Source organism: Acomys russatus, chromosome 23 (genome assembly GCF_903995435.1).
Source record: "Acomys russatus chromosome 23, mAcoRus1.1, whole genome shotgun sequence".
In the NCBI taxonomy this organism is placed as follows: domain Eukaryota; kingdom Metazoa; phylum Chordata; class Mammalia; order Rodentia; family Muridae; genus Acomys; species Acomys russatus.
The window spans coordinates 23336546-23362558 of NC_067159.1; the positions used below are offsets into that span (position 1 = coordinate 23336546).

Genomic DNA, 26013 nt, shown 5'->3' on the forward strand with positions numbered 1-26013 from the left:
TTAAAGATTTATTTATTTATTATTATGCCTGCAGAGCTCTACCTGCATGCACACCTGCAGGCCAGAAGAGGTCATTAGCTTACATTCTTGATGGTTGTAAACCATCATGTGGTTGCTGGGACTTGAACTCAGGACCTCTGGAAGAACAGTCAGCGCTCTTACCCTCTGAGCCATCTCTCCAGCCCAGTTTTTACATTTTCATCTACTTTAATGTACTGTATGTGGGTGTTTGGCCTGCATGTAAGTGCTCTACATGTGTGTGCTGCTCAAAGAGGACAGAAAATCTAGATCTGGAGTTACAGGTGGTTATGAGCTGCCCGAAGGTTCTGGGAATCAAGGCCAGGTTCTCTGGAAGAGCAGCCTGTGCTCTTAACCACTGAGCTACCTCCCCCGCCCAGGGATTTATCCTTTGGGGCTTTACATTCAGGTTTAGTTGCCATGATTTGGTGTTTGAATGCCACACATTGAGAGTCTTCTGGGTGTAGATCCCCAGTTTTCTCAAGAACCTTTGTTAGGAAGACTGCCTTCTTTCTATGATATTATTTGGTCTCTCTAGCCATATATGAGAGAATTTACTTCTAGCCTCTCTATTCTGTTGCAAAATTCTATGTATCTAACATGTACCTTTGTTTATGCTAGTCCAGTGGCATCTTAATTATGGTGGCTTTTTGTATGACGTGTTTTCTTTCTGAGCCTCCAACGCTTGGCTTCCAGTCATCCCATTTTAACCTTTGTTTTCCACTGGTACACTTGCTCAGAAAGCCATTCTCCTGACATGCAGTTTCAGATGAGGACAGCTCTTGTGAGCTACTTCATTTTCTACCCCCTTCCTTTATAAATTCCCAGCCACTCTTTACAAATGAAAGAGCTGTATGAAGGCAGCATGGAGCCAGGGCTGGTGTTGAAACTGTATGTGCCAGAGTCATCATCCTTTAGGCCACGACATGTCTGGAAGGTCGACTTGGTCAAGCTCCCAGTTACAAACCAGAATAGGGCACTTAATGAGATCATCTGCCTCTTGTTCCTTGGACTGCCCCACCTTTCTTAGTTGTTCCTTTTATGGTGAGAAGCGTGGCTCGGCTCACACCTCAAGAGAACTCTTCCCCACTCTCACACTGGGATGCACCCTGATGAAGTCATTTGGTGCAGCTGTCTCATTCCTCAGATAACGCAATCCCCACTAATGCCCTCTGTACCCCACCCCTCTACCAACGGAAGCAGTCTGTAAAAGGCAAAGGGAGTGGGAAGATGAAACCACAACTGCTGTCAAAGACTGGATCCAACTGCCAAAGCTTTTAGAAATGTCTTGGCCCCACCTACTTAAGAAATCTAATGAAACCAAATTTTCCCACAGCATTCCGTCACCTGCTTTTCAGAGAACTTGTTTCCCAGTGTCTAGAGAAGAGGTTCTCAACCTGTGGGTCTCCAACTCATAAGGTGGGGAATTGGGTCAAATGACCTTTTTGCAGGGATCACCTCAGACCATCAGAAAACACAAGACACTTACATTACTGTTCATAACAGTAGCAAGATTACAGTTACGAAGTAGCAGTGAAAATAATTTTGTGGCTAGGGTTTACCACAATATGAACTGTATTACAGGGTCGCAGCGTTAGGAACGTTGGAGAACCACTGATGTAGAGAGATGTATCTGAGCGAAAGGGCTGGTCATGGTCTCTGCCAGGCGCATGCGTGTTACCTACTCCCTTTGCGGCGCATTTCCTCCATTCTCCCCTCCCTACAGGACTCAGGCTCTGCTCATTCTCCCGAGGTGCCAAGTGAGGAGCGAGGGCAAAAAGATAATCCATCTGCCACTTTTACTAGCTTCCCCCTTCTCACATCTTTTAACCTTTTGAACCTTTCCCTGCAGTGGGGAAAGGGAAGGGAAGAGCTACCAATGTGATCTGAATGTCTTAGAGCAGCGGGTATGTGGCCAGGTCTTTCTCCACCTGCAGAAGGAAATCCCCTGTGCTGGGGTGACAAGGGACCAGAAATGGGTGAGTTCTGACCAGTGGTTTATGTCTCTTTTATTTTAGCAGAACAAGTAAACATAAGAGCCTTCCATGACCACCTCTGGGGTCTTTGTCTGTCTAGGAAAGAGGAGGTTGCTGAGGTGAGTTCTTTTAGACAAACAGGACAGAAGGTAACCTACCAGTCACACATCTGGGCACATAAGACCATATGCCATGGCTTTGTAAAAAGAATCCCATTTCCTGGACAGTGTTCAAGGATCCACTAAGACAAGAGGATGTTTTTTCCAAGAGCAACCTGTGCCAACTGATGCCTGGGAACACCCAAAACCTCACATAAAGCGAAGATAGCGATCCACTTTTCTGCCCATCCAACGGAATGGGACCTCGAAGTCAGAAACCAGATTATGAGACAGTGTCCCTTGCACATCTGAGTTTTGGTCTTTGGTTTGTAATCATGTGGAAATTGTTCAAGGATGAGGCTCAGATGGTGGGAGGCTTGTGGATTAGTGACTGCCAAATCAAAACTTTTTAACTCCTTAATCGCTATGACCCACACCCCCTTTGTTTTTCTTCTGACCACTTTCTCCTCAGTGTCTATAACAGAGATAACTGAGGAAGGTCACCGGAGGAATGAACCCACAGCTGATGCCTTGCCTGGAAGGCAGGAAAGGGAAGGGTGGTAAGGACTTCAGAGAAGGAGTCTTAAAGAGCCTCTGGAAGTAGCTCCCCTCTCCCCATCCCCGAAAAAGACACAAAGGGAGATAGCCTGAAGAAGCCTGCTTACTATCACAAGGAAGATTAGACTTGTGGCAAAAGCTACTTAATTGTTAATCCCATTTCCCCGCACTAAGTGAAGTTTGGAAACATCAGCAATCATCTTTCATCTTTATTCTTTAGTATTTAGTAGTGTTGGGTTGTCAAACATCCTTCTTGCATTCCCAGAGCCCTCCTTCATCCCTGCCTATGAACACAGAGGATGATCTGTCTTTGAACGCAAACAATCAGGGTACCTACCCCAGTCACAGAGTTGCTGAGGGGAAGAACATAGAAGATCGACATATATGGCTGCCAGATCGTCCACCTTCAAACAGTCACAGCATGACTGTTTGAGGAAACTGGGTTTTGCTGACTTCAGTGGTAGTTTTCATAGATCAAAGTTAAATATCCAAGTGGTCCCATATGCTATTTCCACCATCTCTAAGACATGTTTTCATGGGAAGGTAAGAACATCAATTGTTGTGACTTTGTGTTTTACATAACACTCAGAATCATGAAGGGAATTTCACAATTAAGATATGACAGCTGGGGGCTGGAGAGATGGCTCGGAGGTTAAGAACACACTGGATGTTCTCCTAAAGGCCCTGAGTTCAAGTCCCAGCTAGCCACATGGTGGCTTGTAATGCCCTCTTCTGGCCTGCAGGTGTACATGCAGGCAGAGCACTGTATATATAATAAATAAATCTTAAAAGCCAAAAGCCAACCCCTTGGATAGGGTGATTTTTTTAGACTTGTTTCAGGAAACAACCTTAGTTACCCTTACTAGGCCATGCCACCAATATTCCCAATGTGAGTGGCAAGAAAGAGGATAGAGAGATGGCTCAGTGGTTAAGAGCTCTTCCAGAAGTCCTGAGTTCAATTCCCAGCAACCACATGGTGGCTCATAACCATCTAGAATGAGATCTTGTGTCCTTTTTTGGTGTGCAGGCATATATACAGGCAAAACACTATATACTTAATAAATAAATTAATGTTAAAAAAAAGCTGGGCATGGTGGTGCGTGCCTTTAATTCTAGAACTCAGGAGGCAGATGGAGGTAGATCTCTGAGTTTGAAGCCAGCCTGGTCTACAGAATGATTCCAGGACAGCCAAGGCTACACAGAGAAACCCTGTCTCAAACAAACAAACAAACAAACAAACAAACAAACAAATGAAATGAAGGCTTGATGCAGAAGAGACTGGGTCAGACAAGTCTGTCTCCTACAACTGATGGACTGGGTGAGCCTATTTTCTCAATCTCCAGCCAGAGTCACACTGTGTGTCCCAATCTCAGGTTTGGATGTAAGTGCTGGACAATTGGGGAAAACATCTGTCTGCTTTGGGTTGTGAGAAATAAAAAAAAGCAGGACTCTGAGCAACTCTGCTCTCTTAGTGAATGGTGGATACAGTAGTGGTTGCTGGAGTTGAGGGAGGCAAAAGTATTTGTAGACATAGTCCCTCATGGATAGCGATCTACCCAACTGAAAGGATTTGATAAATAACCTCATGAACTCAGCACTTTTCCAGGTGCCGTAGCACACAGCCAGGAGCACACGCACTTGGCATAGGTGGTGATGGTAGATAACGCTAATGTTTTCTGTTTCATCTCTACATGCCAGCCGCAGAACAAAGAGCTTCGCCAAACTGCTTCAGTTGTCTGGCATAGCCCCAGGAAACAGGCACTTTAACCATCAACTTCTCTGGCATACAAACGTCCAATGTTTGATGAATGGTAAGTGAAAGTAACTAACTCCCCCCTCCCCCACTGAACAACAAAAACAGAAGAATCTGGGTGACTCCAGGATTCAAATTTAGATTTTCTTTCTTTCTTTTCTTTTCTTTTTCTTTTTGCCACCATGTGTGCTTTATTGAGTCCACAGATGTGTGAGGATAAGATTTGCAAATATGTAGTGTCAAGGCCTCAGCCTAGGGATAGGGCCAGATGTCGACAGTGGAGCCCAGGGCAGGATTAGAATCCAGAATGCAATATTCTTTGTGAAAGGCTTGAAAGCCTGCCACAGAGGTGGTGGGGACAATAACGATGCAGATAATGACCATAACGATGCTGAAGATCAGGGAGCTGATGTTCAGGCACTTGGCAGTGGAAATCTAGGCCTGGGCCCCAGTCACATCACCCACCATCTTCCTGTCCCTGGACTTCACAGAGTAGACACAGGCAATGAAACCCAGGCAGCAGAAGTTCAAGAAGAATGCATTGAACAGGACCAGATCACATGATCGGGCACAGAGACCTCTCTGGACATGTTGGTCACTGTGGTACTCACAGCAGCTAAGTTATGGGGGTTCCCTCAGCTCAATCACCCCATGCTCTTCTTTGATTGCCTCATAGCTTGGAGGAAATCCAGCATTGGGTATCAAGAAGGCTTGGGAGTTGTAGCTCATGGTAAAAACTCTGGAATAATCGCCCTGTCTGAATGATGGCTGCTGCTACCCTGGCTCTGTAGCCAAATTTAGATTTGCACTAGTCCTCTAGGGGCACTCCTTCCACAGGCTCCTAGCCCTTTAGACTTCAGGAGACACCTTCCCTTCATCATAGCAAATAACCATTTATGGAACATGTATGGAGAGGCAGATGGCACACTTAAATATTAGTGTGTTGGCTTACTTAACCATTCCTGTCCATGAGGCTTTTATATTTGCAGAAACAAGCTATGGGAGGCAGAGGCAGGCAGATTGCTGTGAGTTCAAAGCCAGCCTGGTCTACAAAGTGAGTCCAAGATAGCCAAGACTACACAGAGAAACCCTGTCTTGAAAAGAAAAGAAAAGAAAAGAAAGAAACAGAAGCTAACAGGGGTGAAGAGAACCATCTCAGGCCCCACAGTATATGACTCAGATCCAGATCTATCTGTCTCAAACTGATTTCTTCTTAATCTAGACCATTGTTGGGGTAATGGAAATGTTGACTCAGGTGTCCAAGAGGGATAAAGCACAAGGAAGAGAGAACACTGGTAGACAGGCGGTGGTGGGTAGATATGTAGGTGGGTGGGTAGGTAACTGTCTTCTAGAAGAAGGGAGGAGGGGGATAGGAGAGGCTTGGAGGAGGAAGGTCACAGTTTGGTCCCATCATTGTGGGGAGATCCAGACCCTTCCAAGACCCAAACCTTCCTCACCCTTCTGCCTTAGGAGCACAGGTCTGTTTTCCATGTTGCCCCAGTGAAGGGGGCGGTGTGCATATAGTTCTGCTCAGGTCACACTGGATAATGGGGCACACTTGCCCATCCTCAGCCTCTTAGTCATGTATGGAAGGCAGAAAAAGACACAGCATAGAGATGGGGGAATGAAAGAACCCTTGGATGAGGCGCCAAGTCCTCTGGCCTACAGATTTTGCTATCATGAAGGGAAGTTGACTCCTGATGTCTGAGGGCCTAGCCTGTGGGAGGAGTGGCCCAGGCCTGGTGAAAATCCTAGTTGAAATCCTGGAGCCAATGTCACTGAGATGCTCTTGGTTTTTGTTGTTTAATGGCCCACAGTCTCTTTGGAAGGACATGACTCAGTTCTCCTTGGGGGAAGAGGCAGACATCAGGAGCCAGTGTGTGTGGACCGCGGAGCAGAGCACAGGCTTGTTCAATCCTCTCCTGACTCTCTTGGGGGATCCTACTGTCACAGGGACTGACTGCACGCTCTCCCCTCCAGGGTCCACTCTGTAGGTAAGGCCTGAGAGACGGTGGCTTGCCCTTCTGATTTCAGGTGAACAGCTGACAAGCTGTCTATGGGATCCAGCCAACTGATCTCGTTTGCAGTGATATCCCTAGGCTCAACCCTTTGCGTCTCTCAGCAGTGTTGAACTTGGACAAGGAAGAAGAAAGGCCTTTTGTGTCTTCTGAACCTCAGGAGACAGCTCTCACTTTCCTTCTAAGGTCTTAGAGTTTAAGTGTTATCATCTGTGAATGCCCCAAGGGCTGACAGGTGAGGTCGAGGTCGACTGTAGTTAATACAGGTGGGGGTAACCATGCTCAGGATGGCATATACACACATACACACACAGCAGGCATCCTTCTCTCTGTGGGCAGCACACGTGGGAGGAAGTCAGTGCCATTTATCCTAAATACAGTCACTTCCCAGTAGAGGTGCCCGCCTGCCCCAGTACCCCTGTATCACTCCACCTCCCTCCCTGATGGTGACACAATCCTCCATTTAATCAACCTCAATAGTTTTTCCCTCAAAGTAGAATGTCAAATCAGGAAGGACCTCAGAGTCTTCTCTAAGGTGGCGGCTGCTCACTGAGCCTTCCCCCAAGGACAGAGGGTGGGCCAAGGCCCCTGAGCCATCCCCTCAAGGATAGAGGGTGGGCCAAGGCCCACTTAGAGAGCCTCACCCACTTAAGCCCTGACACTTGCAGCATGCTCACAGCAGGTGTAAACTGGGCCTGGAACAGACACACTAAGCCCTGCTTGCCCAGCAGCAGCTCCTGAGCCTCACAGGGGGGAAGCACAGGGATTCAGCTGTGTGCTTTCTTCCAGACAGTCTGGGGCCTCTGACAAAGATGAGCCTTCATTTTTTTTTTTTTTCTCCTATCTAAAGTAGGGGTAATAGCATTTGCTATGCGTCAGCTGCCAGCCAAGGATTATCACTGACTATATATGAGCCTCCATGCAAACTGTCACTATAGTCACACATGTGCATTTCTCTCTAGAATGCACACACAGGAGGCACCGCCCTAGAACTCTCACAACAGCTGGCTGTCCAGGGATAGTTCCGAGCCAGCCAGCAGGGAAAACAAGGGGACAGAGCCACCTCTGCCATTGAAAGAAAGCCTGGATGCTCCCTGACCAGGGCTCCTGTTAGGGCCACATTGGTGACAAAAAGAACTTCTTCTTAGGCCCCTCTCCATCATTAGAATCTAGCTAGAAAAAATGTCCCGCTGTTCATTGCATCTGTCCCCTGAGATGCACCTGCTGCTCTGGGAAAGGAAAAGGAGTGTCAGGGGAGATCTGCCACCCCTGGCTTGTGATGAACCGAAACCTGACATGGAAAAGTCACGGCGTATTGACGGAGCACTGGATGGAGAGAAAGGGGGCCATTGAGGCAGAGCTAACGTCAAGGACCCAGGGACAGCAGGCTTGAGAGTTTACAAAGTCAAGTTGACTACAAAAGCTCGGAAGACAGGCCGACTTTAAGTTCACTAATAGAAATGACTGGCAGGCAGGCAGGCGGGGAGGGGGCAGTGGAAAGGAGGAGGGAGGGGGAGGTGAGCCTATTTCCCCAGGAAGCATCAAGCTCTTCTCTGCACTCAAATAAATAGGACTGTCTGAACCTTTCTGACAACCGTTTTTGTTGCTAAGGAAGAGAGAGGTGCCTGTGTTTTTATGCAAATGCCAGGAGGCAACAACCTCCATACTGGCTTAGCTTGCATCCAGACAGAGTCACAGGAAAGGAGGCTGCATGCATGACAGTCTGCTTCAAGGTACATTAGTGCAGCCTGTCCCCTCCTCAGGGAGCTACACCTGTCTTCCGGTGTGATCACTTACAAAGAAATGAAACAAGAACAGTGCTGAGCGCTGTAGTATTCACTCTCCCACTTCTAAGGCTGCCCACAATGACCAGTGTCTGTCCTGAGTCCCACTGTCATTCATACAGGCTATTTTCAACAGCCCAGCAGCACTCTGGCACAACCCCTCTGAGTGAACCCAGAGAGCTTGAGAGCCACTCCCCAAGATTCCAAATGGCCACCGCATCCCTGTGGAACACAGGAAAACAGCTAGTTCCTAATTCCAGTTCATAGGCACATGACAGAGTGGGGTGACATCTGCATACCTCTGCTGTGAGCTAGATGCCCTGACAAGTGTCAGAAGGCTCCATATGGATGCGGGGGGGGGGGGGGGGGGGGGACAGGGAGGGGGGTTTACTTAACCCAACTCTTTCAACCCACAAAAGTCCCAGAGGTCGAGTGGCCAGCTTGAGTTACACAAAGCAGGAAGGGGCAGAGGCAAACAGCTGAGGTCCAACTAAGGAGCTGGCATTTTTTCTGGAAGATCCTCCCAGGAGACTGGTGGTTTTCAAGTAGTTTTGGCATCACCTGATAGCTTACTTCCTATGCCCATTCCCACCTCTGCTGGAAAGTAAAAGAAAGGAAGGAAGGAAGAAAGAAAGGAAAAACAATGCTTAAAATGACAACAAATAAAAATAAAAAATAAGAACCAAAGGCTGAACAAAGAGTGTCTGTTTACATGAACAACTGCATCTCAACAATCCTGCTTATATCTTTCCAGATTTGCACCATCCCAACTCTCTGTAGAGTCCCAGGCTTAGATAGTTTCCAGGCACCACCCAGATACTTAGATGTCACAACAGACTACAGAATATGAAGGCTAAGGAAACAAAGCAGCACACTTATGATGGTTCATCAAACAACACTTTTTTTTTTTGCTTTTCAAGACAGGGTTTCTCTGTGTAGCCTTGGCTGTCCTGGACTCACTTTGTAGACCAGGCTAGCCTTGAACTCACAGAGATTCCCCTGCCTCTGCCTCCTGAGTGCTGGGATTAAAGGTGTGTGCCACCCAGCCTGCATCAACAACACATTTTAATGACAATAGCACCTACTTCACTAACTGGTTAAAAAGCCCTTCCTTGTATGCAAGAATACACACTGATGGAATTTTGTAGTTCTCTAAAGTTTCAAAAAAAAAAAAAAAATTCTATCATGTTTTCAAATCCATGTAGAAGCATCGATGAGAGTGCACCACCACGCCCAGTGACTATGAGCCTTTAAGCCTTAGTCTCCTGGAATGTAAGTTGGAGATACTACTAGACCCTGTAGGATCAATTGGCAGTTGGTGCCAACAGCCTACAGCTAGCATTGTCAGTGTTTTATTAGCTGGTGATAGCCATAGGTACTTGAATTCCAAGGTTGTCTTTTTCTGAGCGTCTGCATTTTTTTTGAATGCATTCATGTCTTATGCACTGCTTCTCACTGCTATATAACGGTCTCTAATTCCCATGGCTCCTTCCCCTATTATGCTTAGGCTCAAATGGTTGCACACAGCATAAGCGAATAAGTGATTTTTGTGCAAATGACTGTGTGGGGGTGACATAGTTATTTTACAGCTACACACACGTTTAGTCCTCACAAAGTAGAGAGAAGTAAATAAAAAAATGATGAGGTTTGGAGTTTTACTCCCCAATTCTGCAAATGAAGTACTGTGCAGCCTTAGGGTGGGCAGCTACAAGGCAGACTGCGACCTGCCCCTGTCCAGGGTCTTAGCGAAGATGGACGAGGCTTTTAGGAAGCAGTGATGAATCACGGCGCCCCACCCCCACCCCCACCCGCGAGCTGCAGGGAGATAATCTGGGTGCTGAGTGGGACGAATGAATGCATTTGATCCTCTTCCAGCCTCCCATCGACCAGAGTAAAGAAAACAGGCTTTGGCCTCTTTTTTTTTTTTATCTGATTTCCAGGCATAGAGATGCCCAAACTTCTCCCCACCCCCGCAATAACTTCGTCCAACAGGAGACTATTTCCCAGTCTAATCTAAAGTCTTCACTTTGAACTCACTTTCCTTTGTTTACTGCCAGATGAGACCGGACAGCTGTGGTGGCTACCATGTTACCGTCGTTAGCTTCCCCACTGCCCCTCCTCCTCACTCTCTCCTCACCCTTGTGTAACTCAGACTTGCCTTGAACTTTCTGTGTAGCTGAGTCTAGCCTTGCGTTCCCGATCCTCCGGCTTCCATCTCCGTAGCGCAGGGATTACAAACATACACCACGCCTGGTGTATGCATTGCTGGGAATGCGACATGCACGCTAGGTTAAGCCCTCTACCAGCTCGGCTGCATCCTTCTTCATAGTTTATGATTTTTGTGTCATATTTAAGAACTCAGAGTTCAAACTCATGAAGGGTTTCTCTTCTGGAAGTTTTACAGGATTTGGGGCTGTACCCCAAATTATCATTTTCATTTATGAATTATTTTTTCATTTATGGTGTAATTGCTTCTACCGCCTACCCCCACCCCTCCCATAGAGCTTCCCTTTTCTTTCGGCACCATTTATAAGAAAGACCAACCTTAGTTGGTCATGGTGGTGTATGTGTTTAATCCCAGCACTCGGGAGGCAGAGGTAGGTGGATCGCTGTGAGTTCGAGGCCAGCCTGGCTACAAAGCGAACCTAGGACAGCCAAGGCTACACAGAGAAACCCTGTCTTGAAACTTGTACCCCCCTCCCCCCAAAAAAAACCAACCTTTCCCATTAACTACAGCAGTATCTGTGTGGTCTGTTCTGCATGTCACTATTCTGTTTTTCTTCCTCCGTAGCCCTCTGCCTCCCCTGTCCCACGATGGCTAGTCTCCACTGTCTATCTTCCTGCCTAAACATCTACCTCACTTTCAGAGAGTCATTTAGACCAGACTGTTCCAGAGCCTTCTCTTCTTGTCAGCATTCCCATCAGCCTATTCTTTCTTTTCCATTCCTCCTCCCGCAGCCCTTCTTTCCCAGCATCCTCCTCCCAGCAGCTCTCATGCCAGATGGCATTGCCCAAACTTGTAGGCGTCACCCTAGTGCAGTGAGGCCACAACAGTCAGAGGAGGCCTTGGCTTACAGCACAGACCCCAAGGTCAGAATCCCAGAGAGCCGCTCTTGCCTGAGCCAGGGGCTCATTCTCAGAGCTGGAGCAAGACCAGCTTCCTCTAATTACCCAGAGCAATCACTCCCACCGCATATCTGTTACATGGACTCATCACCTGTGCTAAGGTAATTACAGCGTGGTTAACGTGAACAATGCATCCGACCTTGGCAAAACTCTCAATCCCCAAAGAGCAAAAGTCTTGGGTTAATATTAGGAGCTGAATTTTTAGAAGGCAGAGACTATGTCCCTGGGGATAACAGAGTAGAGAAAACAAATGTTTAAAAAAAAAAAAGGTAGACTCCAACGCCAAGTCACATATGGGTGGAGCAATCTGTGTGGAAGGCAGGGTGGAGTAGGTGAATTGACCTGCTAGAGCTCACCCTATGGGGTCCTAGGTTTCAATGAGGGTAGCTTGATACCAACAGTGAAATAGGGAGGGACCCAGAAAGAGCCTGAATCCTGTGAAACAGAGAGAAGCAGTGACTCCAGCTTGGATCCTCAGAGGACCATCTGGCTTACGTATTTGAATTCATAGTCTCATGTTTTTAGTGTGTCCGGTCTAACTAAATGTTTATTCTTTTAGCCTCAAGTTTTCACTTAACCTTATTTTATCAGATTTCAATGTAGCAATGCATTTCAAAAACCTTTATACCATTGGCTGATGTCTAGACCCCTGCACCCAACCCTGAGAAGAGAGAGAGACATGGCATTTTAGTCCATGAGTTTATCTGCAAGGCATGGCTTGGCCTGCTGTATGCCCCGCCTCTCTGAACAATGCCACATTGCTTTATTGAATTTTATATAACATGGCTTGTGGTATTTAAGTCCAAATACATTCTAAAATGTATACCCAGATTCAGACTTAAAAAAAAACCAGGGCTTTTAAAAAATGCTACACTTTCCCTGAATAATGCAAGTTATTCTAAATACCACTTATAAGACAGCAAAGGCGGCTGGCCTAATTAGCCCCTTTCTGTCTGGTAGAGCATCTGCTAGGAAGATGAGCCACCACAGGAACAACTTTTGTAAGTGAGATTTCTGTGCACACTCAAATTACAAAGCAGCCTGCGTGCTTACAGAGAACGCTGCTTTGTGTAAATGTGACTAAGAGCTATTGAGCTTTCATAAATGAGCTACAGGAAAAATAAAACAACTATTTAAGTCTCCATCAATTTGAAAGATTTTAAAAGAGAGTATAGGTCACTTGAAAGGGAGCGGCTGGTAAAATATAGAAAAAAAGTTGGGAGGCAACTCTCTTGGTTCAGGAGAGTTATGGCTCTTGTGGTATTGACATTTGCTCTCAGCTGACAGGTATTCATTACACTCAAATGTGAAAAGGCTCGTGCCCCCTTTTTCATTTTAGAAAAAAAAAAAAAAGAGTAATTTCTTCAGAATTTAAAGAACTGGTGTAATAGCTTACCGTTCCAAGGGAAAAGGTCCACAAACCACAACGCTAGGCTGGGCATAAGAGCAGCCTGACAAACAGACTCCTGCCTTCCTCAGACTGGAGTTAAGAGTGATATCTATGGTTCGGAGAGATGGCTCAGTGGTTAAGAGCAGTGTCTGTGCTTCCAAAGGTCCTGAGTTCAATTCCCAGCAATGACATGGTGGCTTACAACCATCCATAATGAGATCTGGTGCCCTTTCCTGACCTGAAGGTGTACATGTGGGCAGAATACTGTACAATAAATAAATAAATAAATCTTAAAAATAAAGAATGATGTCTACAACATTAAAATGAGTAGAAAAGGAAAAAAGAAAAATATTTCTTGGCATGTGGAAGCACACAATATTCAGATTTCAGAGTCTATCAGTAAAGTTTTATTGAAACACAGCATGTCTGTTTCTTCACATTTTGTCTGTGACTACTTTCCCTGATTTGGTGGCAGAGTTAAGAGGATTTGACACGATGTATGGCTGAAAAGCTGAAATCACTCCACAACCCACCCTGAAGAATTTGCTGATCTAAGCAATAGAAGCCACCCTCAGGGAAGGCACATACCTGGTTGAGATGGTATAGGTATCTGGTGAGACACCGCAGCCCACAGTAGCTGAGTCTGAATTCACCACCTCTTGACCACGCACTCTGCTGCTGGGATCAGGTAGGTCCAGGCCATAAAGACAGAGTGAGAGACAACAGAGAGAACGTAAGCAGCTTGTCTCTGATAGGAAGACCAGTTCCATTTGTGGGTCTGTGTACAGGTGGGTGGGGGTGGGTGATTTGGGAACCCCGGAGCACTTCTCACTCACATGCAAGCAACTCAATTGATTGCTATCAATGTGGGTGAGTTAGTTAGCTTTCATCCATGGCCTTAGCAGTCATGGGTCAGTTAACCTCAGCAGAAAGGGTTAAACAGTATTCAACAGCAAAGGAAAAGATGACCTTCTGCTTCTCTTTTCATCTGTCTTTAAGTGTGTGGAATGGTGTACACAGTTGTGTGTGTGTGTGTGTGTGTGTGTATGTTTGGTTTTTTGAGACAGGGTTTCTCTGTGTAGCCTTGGCTGTCCTGGACTCACTTTGTAGACCAGGCTGGCCTGGTACTCAAAGAGATCCACTGGCCTCTGCCTCCCAAGTGCTGGGGTTAAAGGTGAGCACCACCACGCCCGGCTAAGACAGGGTCTCTTAACAGCCCAAGTCTGGCTGTAACTTACTTCGCACCTAAAGTTAGCCTTGTACTCTTGATTCTCCTGCTCTGCCTCTCAAATGTAGGTTTTATATGTGTGACTATAATAATGCCTAGCTACATTGTTTTATTTTTACTTTGGAGACAAGGTATTGCTGTATATCCCAGACTAGTCCTGAGCGCTCAGTTCACTTGCTTCTGCTTCCAGAACACTGAGACAATCGGCATATGCCACACGCCTTCAACACTGATTTTTTAATTCAAAGTCTGTACATTTTTTCTGAACAACAAGAAATCAAAACCATATATTGTAGATACTAGTCATGTGTCCATATAAATAATCACATTTAATGTTGGAGAAAACAAATCCTATCATGAAGTTTTCAGACTAAGTTTCAAAGAGTCAATCTTCTGGAATCTAACTTGAGTGTGTACCTTGAAAATGATTCATCTGGGGAAGGGTGGCTCACCAAGTTCTACCTACCACTTAGTGTAAAAAAAAATCCCATGTTAGAGAGCTGCTCAGGAAGTAAAAATGCTCTATGCCAGGCATGATCTCTGAGTTGGCTTCCTAGGGCACACAGCTCCCCAGATACTAAATATATACATACACACATACACAAACATACATACACACACACATACATGTATACATATATATACACAAATACATACATATATAGACACACATGCATATATACATACACACATACATATATACATACATACATACAATATATATACACATACATATATACATATATACACACATACATGCATGAGTACATGTAATCATGCACACACGCACATGTACATGCATACATATATACATACACACATACATATACCACATGCATATATATACACACATACATACATATATAGATACACATGTATACATACACACACATATACATACATATATACATAATATATACATACATAAACACACATACATGCATGAATACATGCAATCATATACACATGCATACATATATACATACACACATACACCACATACATATGTATATACACACATGCATACATATATATGCAGAGGCAGTTGGATCACTGTGAGTTTGAGGCCATCCTGGTCTACAAAGTGAGTCCAGGAATGCTAGGCCTATTACACAGAGAAATGCTGTCTCAAAAAACCAACAAGCCAAAACAAACAAACAAAACTCAAAATAAATACATGTATTAATGGCCAATATATTAGTGTATATACATGTCATAATAAAACATATATTCAGATGTGTGCTACGTAAGTACAAAATACTTACCTGACACAAGTATATTTAAAATAAAAATAAAAAGTGATTCTGTGCTTCAAGAAACCCTTTGCTGGGGCTGGAGTGACAGCTCACTAGCTAAGAACACTGGCTGCTCTTGCAGAGGACCCAGGTTTGATTCCCAGCACCCACATGATGGCTAAGAACTCTGTAACTTCAGTTCTAGAAGACCTGATGTTCTTCTGGCGCATATACTCATGCAGGCTCACACACATACACACTAATAAAAAATAAATAAATGTTAGGGAAAAAAAGAAGGAAATAAGGGAAAGAAGAAAGGAACGTTTGTGAAACTCAGAGCAAAATCACTTAGACTGCGGTAGCTTAGAATTGCCCGGGGCCAGGTAGAACCCCCTCTTTAAGTCTCCACGAATGCAGCCAGGCAAGGCTTGAATAAAAACCACAGGAAGACAGTCCATAGTCAGATAAAGCAAGCCAGATAACTCCACGTGCTGTTCAACTCATTGCTCCTATTTGATATGCTAAGCTGAAATCTTGATTGTGGAGTTTAAAATATCGACAATTCAGACTTCTGTTTTTTAAAAACACACGCAGTCAACTGAGAAAAAGGTGAACCAGGCAGTATAAATTCCCCATTTATTAAGGTCATGGAACTATCCCCAAAGGCCTGGATTGTGAAACTCAGAGCAAGTCACAAAGCCCCAAGGTGGGAACAGAGGCGGGAAGGACTGGCTTTGTGTGAGAACAGGAAAGTTGGGCAAAGTGCGAGAGGCTCCCTTGTGTGGCCCCTTAGCGAGCAGCTGTTTTCCCGGTGTTTGGGTTTCCACTGGCTTTCCTCACTGAAAGCGCATGGAAATGAAACCCGAGGAAGAGAAACGGCTCAGCACAAAAGCCCTACAGTTTTCTGTCCTCTGAGCTGAGGTGTGGGTCAGCGTATCTATTTTTCACTCTCAAGTGTGTGTGAGCATATACACACACGCTCAAGTGTGCTCATGCTTGCACGCACGCGCGCGCGCATACACACACACACAGACATATACTCCTGGCCCTCACCAATCACTTCCCATGGCACCCATTACAAACACAGCAGGCAGGGAGTATGTTGGCATCAAAACAAAACAATTACTATTCCTACTTCATAATGTATCTTACTTACAAAACAAGCATGAGAAAGAGGCACAACTGTTAGCTGAGTCTGCGCCATCCATCCGAATTCAACCATTTGCTCAGCATTTTAATTAGAAGGACTCCCGCTAACACAGAACGACGCCTTCCTCAGGCCCGGGCACAAAGCAGAGCTTCCAAAGCAGGTCTGAGTCCCTCAATGGGGCCCGCGCGAACCGAACCGTTGGCTCGGGATGGGGATGTTGTCTTACCGGCTCTTTCAGGGTGTTATAAATGTACATGAGAACGACTCTTGGGATCCTTGTCACAGTGATTAAAAATGACCCTTTCACCGCAGTGCCTTGATGGTAGCAGAAGAGCGTGAAGAGAGACGAAAGGATTGGCCGGGCAGGAGGGTCATTTTTATTCCTGGGAACAGGGGAAAAGAACATTTAAAACCCACTATTTAAAAAGCAACAAGAAAGTTCTCTCTGGTTCAGTTCCTCATTGGCATTAACAACTTATAAAGTGGTGACGCCGTAAGCACTTGACAAGATTTCTTTCCTCCTTGGTAGCCAAGGTTACCTTATATCTTGGGCTAGCTCACTTTTTTTTTTTTTGGTGGCATTCATGTGTAAACAAATATAAAACAGAAAAAAAAATTAATGAGCTTTCTTCTAGTTCTTGGACATTCCACCCACCCTTCCAGTTGACTGTGAATATTATTTTCACTTGCAATAGATTAAGTCTGCTGGTGTTCACTGTTAAAATGACAGGGGGACATGCGTAGTCATTGCCAGTATTAACTTGGTAATTGGAGCCATCATCAAATCACACGGTCAGGACTGGAGCCAGGGAAGGTAACTAGGAGCTTTGGGCTGAAGGCAAGAGACAACAAAATTGGGCTGTTTAGCTTCTGCTCAGCTGATTTCTTCTCTGTTCCCTTAAAGGTCACTTCAGTGTGAATCATTTACTGGACGTGTAATGACACAGCTCCTAACAATCTGTGCGAATCAGCTTCAAGGAGCGAGAAAAGGGGAGAAAGAACAGGGTGGTAGCAGCCCCCCCCCAAACAAGAAAGCCAGAAGAAAAGAGAGCTGATGTCACCCTTCTGGTGACCCTGAGTTCTCAGGATTGCCAGTCTAGAAAAAGAAGCCGACTTTCCCAGAAGCAACTTCATGGGCTCCAAGCAAAGTGCACTTTCTTTAGAGCCTGGCTTGCTAAGTCACTGTGAATTAAGGTTTTGACAATGGCCTGGGATCCGAGGGAGGAGGAAGAGGCCCGCAGCCAGCAAACTCTCAAGAGTTGGCAACCGCTGCGTTTGGCAGCAAGACTGAGGCAGAACGGCAAGCTAGCTGCCTACCCAAAGATGCTATGTGTTTCAGTGTGGCTCACTCGGTAGAATACTTGCCTAGCGTGCGCAACGCTTTGAGTTCAGTCCCCACCTATGTATGAAGCCCGAGCGGCGGTGCTGTCTATAGTTCCAGCACTCAGGAACTGTAGGTAGTGGCAGGAGGACCTGCCATTCTCATTAGAAGCCAGCCTAAGCTACAGGAGATCCTGCACGGTGGGACTGTGGGGGTGGGGGTGGGGGAGAATGGGCCAGAGGTTACATTCACTGATGGAAATCCATTTTGCCATTTTGAGCTGATAATTGGAAGAGAGTAGAGCAGGCCAGGAAATTCTGACACATTTTCCCCCATCTCGCTTTTTTTTTTTTTTTCCCCTAAAGGGAGAATGTTTACTTTTCCTTTGAGATTTATAAGCTGTGGAACTCACTGTAATGCTTAAGAGAGCAGGAGGCAGAAGCAGGCACCTGCATCCCATCTGCTTGGGAAATAGATGATTCGCAGACCACTGCGAATGGGGCCTGGAGGGCTGGTCCTCCAGGTACTGAAGTCAGGGTTTAGGCATCAGATTGCTGAGCAGGTTTCACGGCAGCGGGATAAACCATTTGGGACAAGAGGAGTGTTGTGTCCCCGCCTTCCCTCCCGGGTCAGGTCACAATACTCAGCTCTGCAGGGCTTGGCTGGAGGAGGATTCAGAGGTTCCTAAGCTGGGTTATCACATGGCCCTTTTAACCCAAGCCAAGAGTCACTCAATACCTGCTTTCATACCACAGACAGCCCTCCAAAAAAGAGGCTGGGTAGAGCATTTTTGAAGTCACCACCCTGATCTGTAGTCACCAGGGACATCAGCCTGCCACTCCTCCCTGCTGCACCAAGTGGCTAGGACTATCAGCTCTGTCTCCCTCCCAGCCACACAACCTGCCTTTGGAAGGAGGACCTGATTATTTCCCTATGAAGCTGAAAATAATGCTAATCTCTGGACCTAAACATAGTTTGAGAACTGACATTGTGGTGCTAGGCATGCTGGGTAACCACTGAAAACTTTACTAGTGATCTGGGGAACATTGAGAATACCTTTAAGTCAAGATACATACATAGTGTCTTACTTCAGAGCTCTAAGAACAATAGTTTTAAATCCAGCCTTGCACTGGAAACTCCTCCAACCTTCTACAAAGCCAATTTGGTGCCATAGTCCCTGAATAAAATCTGGGATGAGTGGGGTAGCTGTCCTCCAACAAAGCTGGCAGTGTGTGAAACACAGTGTGGCCACAGCAAAGAACATGTCTCTCCCTTGTATTTAGCAAAACCTACATGATGGAATGAGGAGGCAGTGACGTGGTTGTTAATATCATCCTTCCCGTGCCACAAAAAAACCACAAACCGTCTTCATTACGGGCATGTGCGCATGCGCGCAGGGTCTACCACTGGCTGCCTCTCTGTACCTTCCTAACAGTGGCTTACACATCTACACCACAGGCCTGAAGAGACAGCACAGTGGGGAAAGGTGCTCACGGTCAATCCTGATGACCTGAGTCCCACCCTTGGAACCCACTCTGAAAGAGCAGACTCCAGCAAGTCGTCATCTGACCTTCACGCTCATATGTACACCTGTGTGCTGGCAAGTGTGGGAGCACACACACCCACACACATACACACATACACACACACTGTAAATAAAAACAAATGTGTGACAACATGTCTGGCTTTTAAAATGTGGGTTCTGGGGTTCAAACTCAGGGCCTCCTGCCTGCTTGGCAAGCACTTTATTGACTGAGCCTAGTTCCCCACTACCCCCTCCTCCAATTTTTTTGAGACAAGGTCTTATGTGCCCAGGCTATCCTCAAAAAATGTAGCCTCAAAGTTATCCTTAATTAAGGATGACCTTTGAACTCCCAATCTTCCCTAGTGATGAGACTACAGTCAAGGGATACTAGTCTTGGCTTCCCAAATAGGGTCTCTGTTGATGCTCTCTTCAAGCAAATGCTTATTTGTTTGTATTTTAAAGAGGTATTTACTTATATTTTATGTTTGCCTGTATGTTGGCCTATGTATCAAGTGTTCACCCAGAAGACCCAGAAGAGGGCATAGAATCCCCTGGAATTGCAACTACAGGCAGATGTAAGCCACTACGTGGGTGCTGGGAACCGAACTAAGGTCCTCTGCAAGAGCAAGAAGTGCCCTTAACTGCTAAGCCATTTCTACTACTCCACAAAATGGTCATTACAGGTAAATTTTACAGGCTGCCCATATCTTGGTACATAGTGGTCTTTTTATGAATTCTTCAGCACTTTTTAAAGCTCAGATAAATGACAACAAGCAATGCATTGGGTCTATATTAAAATTCTGCCCCATGTGCAATTCAAACTACAGCCTGAAAGAATTGTGAACTATAGATGAGGAAAAACCTGGCGGTTTCACAGTGAAGCAGACTGTCCAAAGGAAAGTTGACTTTTTGTCTGTTTTAAAACAGGGTTTCTCTATGTAGTCCAGGTTGCTGTGTAAACCAGGTGGGCCTCAAAGGTGGTGATCCTCTGGTCTCTGCCTTCCGAGTATGCCATCATGCCTGGTTAAGAAGATTCTTTAATAATTAAATCATTGTAATGCTAAAAATGAATTGTCATTCATTTTACTTTCTATTTTTATTTTTAATGTGTATGTCTGCCACATGTATGTAGGTGCCTATTGGCGGTCAAAAGAGGCCTGGGGCTGCAAGCTGTTGTGAGCTGCTTGTAACTACTGGGCCACATCTTCAACCCCCTCATGCATTTTATTTTAAATTAACTTTAAATCAAAATAATAGTTAAAACACTAACTAGTGCTGGCAGGCAGCAGTTTACATCACCTATCCTTAATTCTTCCTCCTTAGAGAAGCTAGAATTTACTTCTATACTTTAAAACTATAGGTTTTTAAAAAAAAATTATTTATTTATTTGTTTTTAAGGTTTTTCAAGACAGTGTTTCTCTGTGTAGCCTTGGCTGTCCTGGAACTCACTTTGTAGACCAGACTAGCCTGAACTCAGAGATCTATCTGCCTCTGCCTCCCTAATGCTGGGATTTAAGGTATGCACCACCACGCCCAGCTAACTAAAGAATCTTAAAAAAAAAAAAAAAAAGATTTATTTATTTATTACGCATACAGATCACATTATAGATGGTTGTGAGCAATGAACTCATGGAAGAGCAGTCAGTGCTCTTAACCTCTGAGCCATCTCTCCAGCCCTAACTATAGACTCGTAATGATGTGCTGTTTCCTATGGCATCTTGCCTGTTTTCTTTTCTAGTGTTGAGGATCCAAGCCAGGGCTCGGAAACTGCTCTACCACTGAGCCTTCCTTAAACTTTCAGCACCAGATATGGCCTCCTGATGTCCCACATGGAAGACTCAGGTTTTCATTTCCCATTCAGCCTTGCCCACATGCCCACATGCCCTCATCTTATCACTCCTCCTTAATTACACTAATTTTTAGTTAGTGTTCCTAATCCTTAGTGTGTAAATAAAATGTGCAGTGAGGAATAGTCCCAACTGATCCAAGTAGCAGTGTCCAACTATATTTTCTTTTCTGTACAGCTTTAGGGTTTACTGGAACTCATACTTTTATCACTTTTTTTTTCTTTGTTTCCCTTGGGCTTTACTCAATGTCGAGCCAACGTGTAAAACCTTAACATGTTTAAGCACATCTGTTCTTCACTCTGTGTTTTCTTGTCTTTGCCTGAGGACAGCCCTCTTGCAGGGCACCGTGCTCCCATTCTACATTGTGATTGACTTGTTTGTTTTTGAGACAGAGTTTCTCTGTGTGGCCTTGGCTGTCCTGGACTTGCTTTGCAGACCAGACTGGCTTTGAACTCACAAAGATCCACCTGCTTCTCCCTCCTGAGTGCTGGGTTTGCCCCGGCATGATTGACTTTTTGTTTTAACACTTGCAACACTGTTTCTTTGGGGGGAACTCCGATCTCTTCTTTCTACTTAGAACTCCTTTTCCTCCCTAGCTTACTCATGACTTTCAGTGGAAAACTTCCTTCCTAGAAAGGATGTGCCAGGGAAATCTTTGGGGATTTTGTGTGAGCGTGGCTGTGCTGACTTTTGATCGATGGTGGGAACCGGTACAGAAGTCTAGGTCAGGAGCCTGGGAGCACTCGTATTTGGTCAGTCCTGCTCTGCTGTTTTCTGGGGTCACAGTAGCTGCAGAAGACCAGAACGTCAGATTGGATTCTGATGCTCCCGCCTCTGTCTGACCTTTTTCTCTTTTCCTTTGAGAAGCTTCTAGAAACTTCTAACTTATGTTTCTTTGAAATTTTCTTTCTTTAATTTTTTTTTTAAAGCTCCATGTGGTAGTATAAGCCTGAAGCGGCAGCCCTTCAGTGGAGCACGCAAAAGGATCAGAGGTTCAAGGTGACCTTCAGCAACATAGCAAGTTTGATGGCTGGGCTAGATGAGACTCTGCCTCAAAAACAAACAAACAAACAAGCAAGCAAGCAAGCAACAATCAAGAAAATCTTTTTTTATTTGTCTGCTCTGTCTAAATCTAGTATTAGTCAGATGGCCTTAAATAAGTCTACCATTTTATCCTTTCTCCTATTTTCCTGTTTGGCTCTTTGGATCTTTCTAGAAGATCTTTTCAGCTTCATAGTTGAAGCATTCAACAGAAATTTCTTACTTTTGAAACTGTTAATTATTAAAGGGTCTTTCTCATTGTTCTCAGTACTCATTCCATGTGAGGGATTTCAGATATGAGCTCACTATTTCTTTGTCCTCTATGATAACATTACTGGGACTTCCCCTGCACGGTCATCAGCTTCCTTTGCAGCTTGCACTGTGTCTGTTTCCCCTAAATTGCTTTTGTTTAGTTTTCTAATCTCTTTCACTTTCTTCATTTGCATAATAACCAGTAGCAACCTGTTCATACACACTTGGAGAGAGACTGCTTGGTGCCTGGGGAGAGCCACTTCGAGGTAGAAGTTTGTTAGTCCAGGGCTCTGGGGCTTACTCATGTGGTACCTGAGAAGTTAGAAACAGTCTCAGACTGTTGTCCCCAACCCCTGCCATTTAGAGGACCAACCTGCCTACCAACAGCCTGGGCACTGAGCTGTGGGAAGTGGGGTGTGGTGGTTAGTAGGGTCTCATTAACCAATGCATACACTTCCACTTGCTCTCCCTGCCTCAGCTGTGCCAGATCCCCCACAATCAGACACTCTCTGGGGTATAGGCCTGGCACACAAAGGCCTCTTCTCTTTATATGGAGGAAGGATCTAGGTGTTGAAGAATTAGCATCTTTGGAAGCATATTTTATTTTGTACTTGTTTGTATTTTTTTAATTCGTATTTATTGTTGTCGTGTGTCTATGTGTATGGCGTGTGTGTGGAAACGTGGGGGCATGGGAATGCCCTGGTGGAGGTCAGAGGGCAACTTCTGGAAGTCAGTTCTGTCCATCTAGCATGTGATACGGGGACCAAACTCAGTTTGTCACGCTTCCATGGCAAGCACTTTAACCTGCAGAGCCATCTGGCTGACCTGAAAGCACGTTTTGTACTTGAGTTCCCGTCTCTCTGACTTCCGTGTCCAGTCAGCCTCTCATCCGCATGTCTGTACATAGCTAACACTCACAACTAGACCTTTCTAGCTTTTTCTCATAGGCCTGGTCCTTTCCTTAGTTGTCATCATTTAGATGAATTTTATTTTATTATTTTATTTTTTTTAAAGTAGCATCTAAAGCCACACGGATGACGGTTCTCATCTGCTGTCATTGCTTGTCCAGTTCTCACAGTCTGTGTAATTCTATAATGGCGGAGTGTGGAAAGGAGGGAGGGCTGAGATCAGTGCACATGACCCATTGGACTGCCACGTCGAGCCCTTACTGGAAATGCTTCGGTCTGGTTATACTAACAGGACACTGACTCTCACCATCAGACAGATGTTACCTGCTGGCCAGTTTGGCTGGACAGATCTTTGCTCCCTACTGGAGATTAAGCAGCTCCAATCTCCAGCTGCTAGGAGGCTCTCAATGGCAACCGAGGGCAGTAGCCCCTTTGTGAGTCCCCCAGAGTTCCTAATGATTTGGTTCCCAAAGTGTGCCACCATATTAAAAGCCCGCAGTGCTCTTTATCATCCAGAGGCAACTTGGCTTTTTTTTTTTTTTTTTTTTTTAACCATGTTTATTTACTCATTTGGTCCAAGACATCAGAGGAGGGTCAGCTCTGCCAGAAGTAAACTTCCTGTTCCAAGCCCAGCCCTTTCATTGTCCCAGGCCTGCTCTTCTGGCTATAGTCCATGGAGTTACACACGAGAGATGCAAAGTGCTCAGGTAGATGTGAGTGGGGGTGGGGTGGGAGTGGAGGGACAGTAGTCCTCAGTCATTTTCATGAGGTAGTAGGCTGTAGATACCGAATAAGTAATTAATTCACTAGTGCTTAATTTTAAGCACATGAATTATAGTTTACATTTCCTTTGAGGCGTTATAATATTTTCTTTTCTTTTTTCTTTTTTTTCCTTTGGAGACAGGGTTTCTCTGTGTATCTTTGACTGTCCTGGACTCGCTTTGTAGACCAGGCTGGCCTCAAACTCAGAGATCCACCTGCCTCTGCCTCCCAAGTGCTGAGATTAAAGGCATGCGCCACCACCGCCTGGCCTGTTACACTATTTTCCAAGTAAATAATCTTCTAAATTTTACAGAGATAAAATAATTGATGTAGCTACTGGAGTGTCTTTAAAATAGATCCATAATGTTTAAAGTCTGACCACAACCTTTTAGTTTAGGTATTATATAAATTCTAGGGAATATGACTACTTTGCTGTTTGATTTCTTTCTACACTTTCTAGTTTAAGCAAAAGAGTCAAGAAATGTGTAAAATTTAAGGTAGACTATTTCTTCTGACCAATAAGTGAGTTTATAGGCCAAATTTTAGCTTAGTCTTTTTTTTTTCTTTCCTAATTCTTGTTCCTCTCTTTTATAGAGTTGAATAAAAACTCCCAGATATCTTCAGAGATGCATATACAACCCAAACCACCCAGACAAACCCCAGGGATAAAAGAGTGGACTCACCTGTTGAAATAACAAGTAACCATTGCTCCTGCTATAGCCATCCGCTGGCATGCAAGGATGAACTCGCTAGTCCAGATGAGGCCAATTAAATGATACCACCACATAAACCGAATGCCTGAAAGAGGCTTATATTCTACTTGGCCATCTTCCATCACCTGGGCAGTGCCTAAAATTTAAAATACAAACATGCTTTACACCACCACTATTTTCCTTATCTTGGAAGATGGTTCAGCGAACCATGTTTCCTCATGCTTGGTCTTTGGCACTACGCAAAATGCAGATGACAAAATTTAAATCCACATGGCAAACACTAAAATTTGAGAATTTAAATCATACAAACAACGGTATCAATGGTGAGCGTAGGGACTTTGGAAGACGCTTGACATATACCCTAAAACTCATTCTACTTTGAAGGTATGAAAATGGGTTCTGAAAAGTCTAAGTTTAGTGACTGACATCTTGGGGCTCATAGGACACCTTGCCCTGTGTATTTTCTGTTCATCGCCTTGTGTGACGTGGGACACATATGTTACATTGACAAAAACACATGAACTACTAAGATTGCATTATAGAACTCTTCACCAAAAAAACTTAGATTCTAGAAAAGAGACTCTTAAGCACCTGCCTTTACTCAAAGAGATTCCATTTAGAGTTTGTTTCAGTGGCAAACTATTTTGGACCATAGAAAATGCCTACTTTCCTTGGTTGAGATCTCCGTGTTAGCCTTCTTGTTCCGGAAGCCTGGGACACATTATATGGCTTCTTAGAATCTTAGTCTTACCTGAGTACCAATTTCTTCTTGGCAGTTTGAACATAAAGAACTATATAATCTGCATAGTTTCTGAGATAAAGCCTGAACCCCAGAAATACCCCACTATGTGTGATAACAATTATTATTACTTCATTATTATTTTTATCATTATCCTGTATTCCAGGGGCATGATACTGCGTTAAGGTCAGTAAGGGTCTAATAATAATGCTCTACTGTCGGTGTGCTTTAATCTCCTTTATCCTCTGACCTAAAGACTCTTTTGCGTTAGCTCTGTAGACGTTGGTGAACCAGGCCCCAGCTCTGTGCTTCGTTTTTTTAAAAAAATTTATTTATTTTGTATACAGCACTCTGCTTGCATGTATACTTTCCCACCAGAAGAGGGCATCAGATCTCATTGTAGATGGCTATGAGCCACCATGTGGTTGCTGGGGATTGAACTCAGGACCTCTGGAAGAGCAGACAGTGCCCTAACCTCTGAGCCATCTCTCCAGCTCCCTGTGCTTCATTTCTATATGATTTCTTGTCAGCTTTTCAAATAAACTACTATGAGGAAGAGACCAGGAACCTT

At 44.8% G+C, this 26013-nt stretch overlaps 1 protein-coding gene and 1 pseudogene across 1 annotated transcript in view; both read right to left on the bottom strand.

Annotated features, from left to right (window-relative positions):
* Slc44a3 (solute carrier family 44 member 3) overlaps nt 1-26013 on the bottom strand; it is a 74185-nt gene that overhangs the window by 15780 nt on the left and 32392 nt on the right. The window contains exons 10-12 of the mRNA XM_051165629.1: nt 24674-24839; nt 16561-16717; nt 13310-13399 (exon numbers count right to left, since the gene is read on the bottom strand). Coding sequence (XP_051021586.1) covers nt 13310-13399; nt 16561-16717; nt 24674-24839 — 413 coding nt within the window. The remainder of the gene's footprint in view (nt 1-13309; nt 13400-16560; nt 16718-24673; nt 24840-26013) is intronic.
* LOC127206343 (interferon-induced transmembrane protein 2-like) lies at nt 4699-5132 on the bottom strand (annotated as a pseudogene).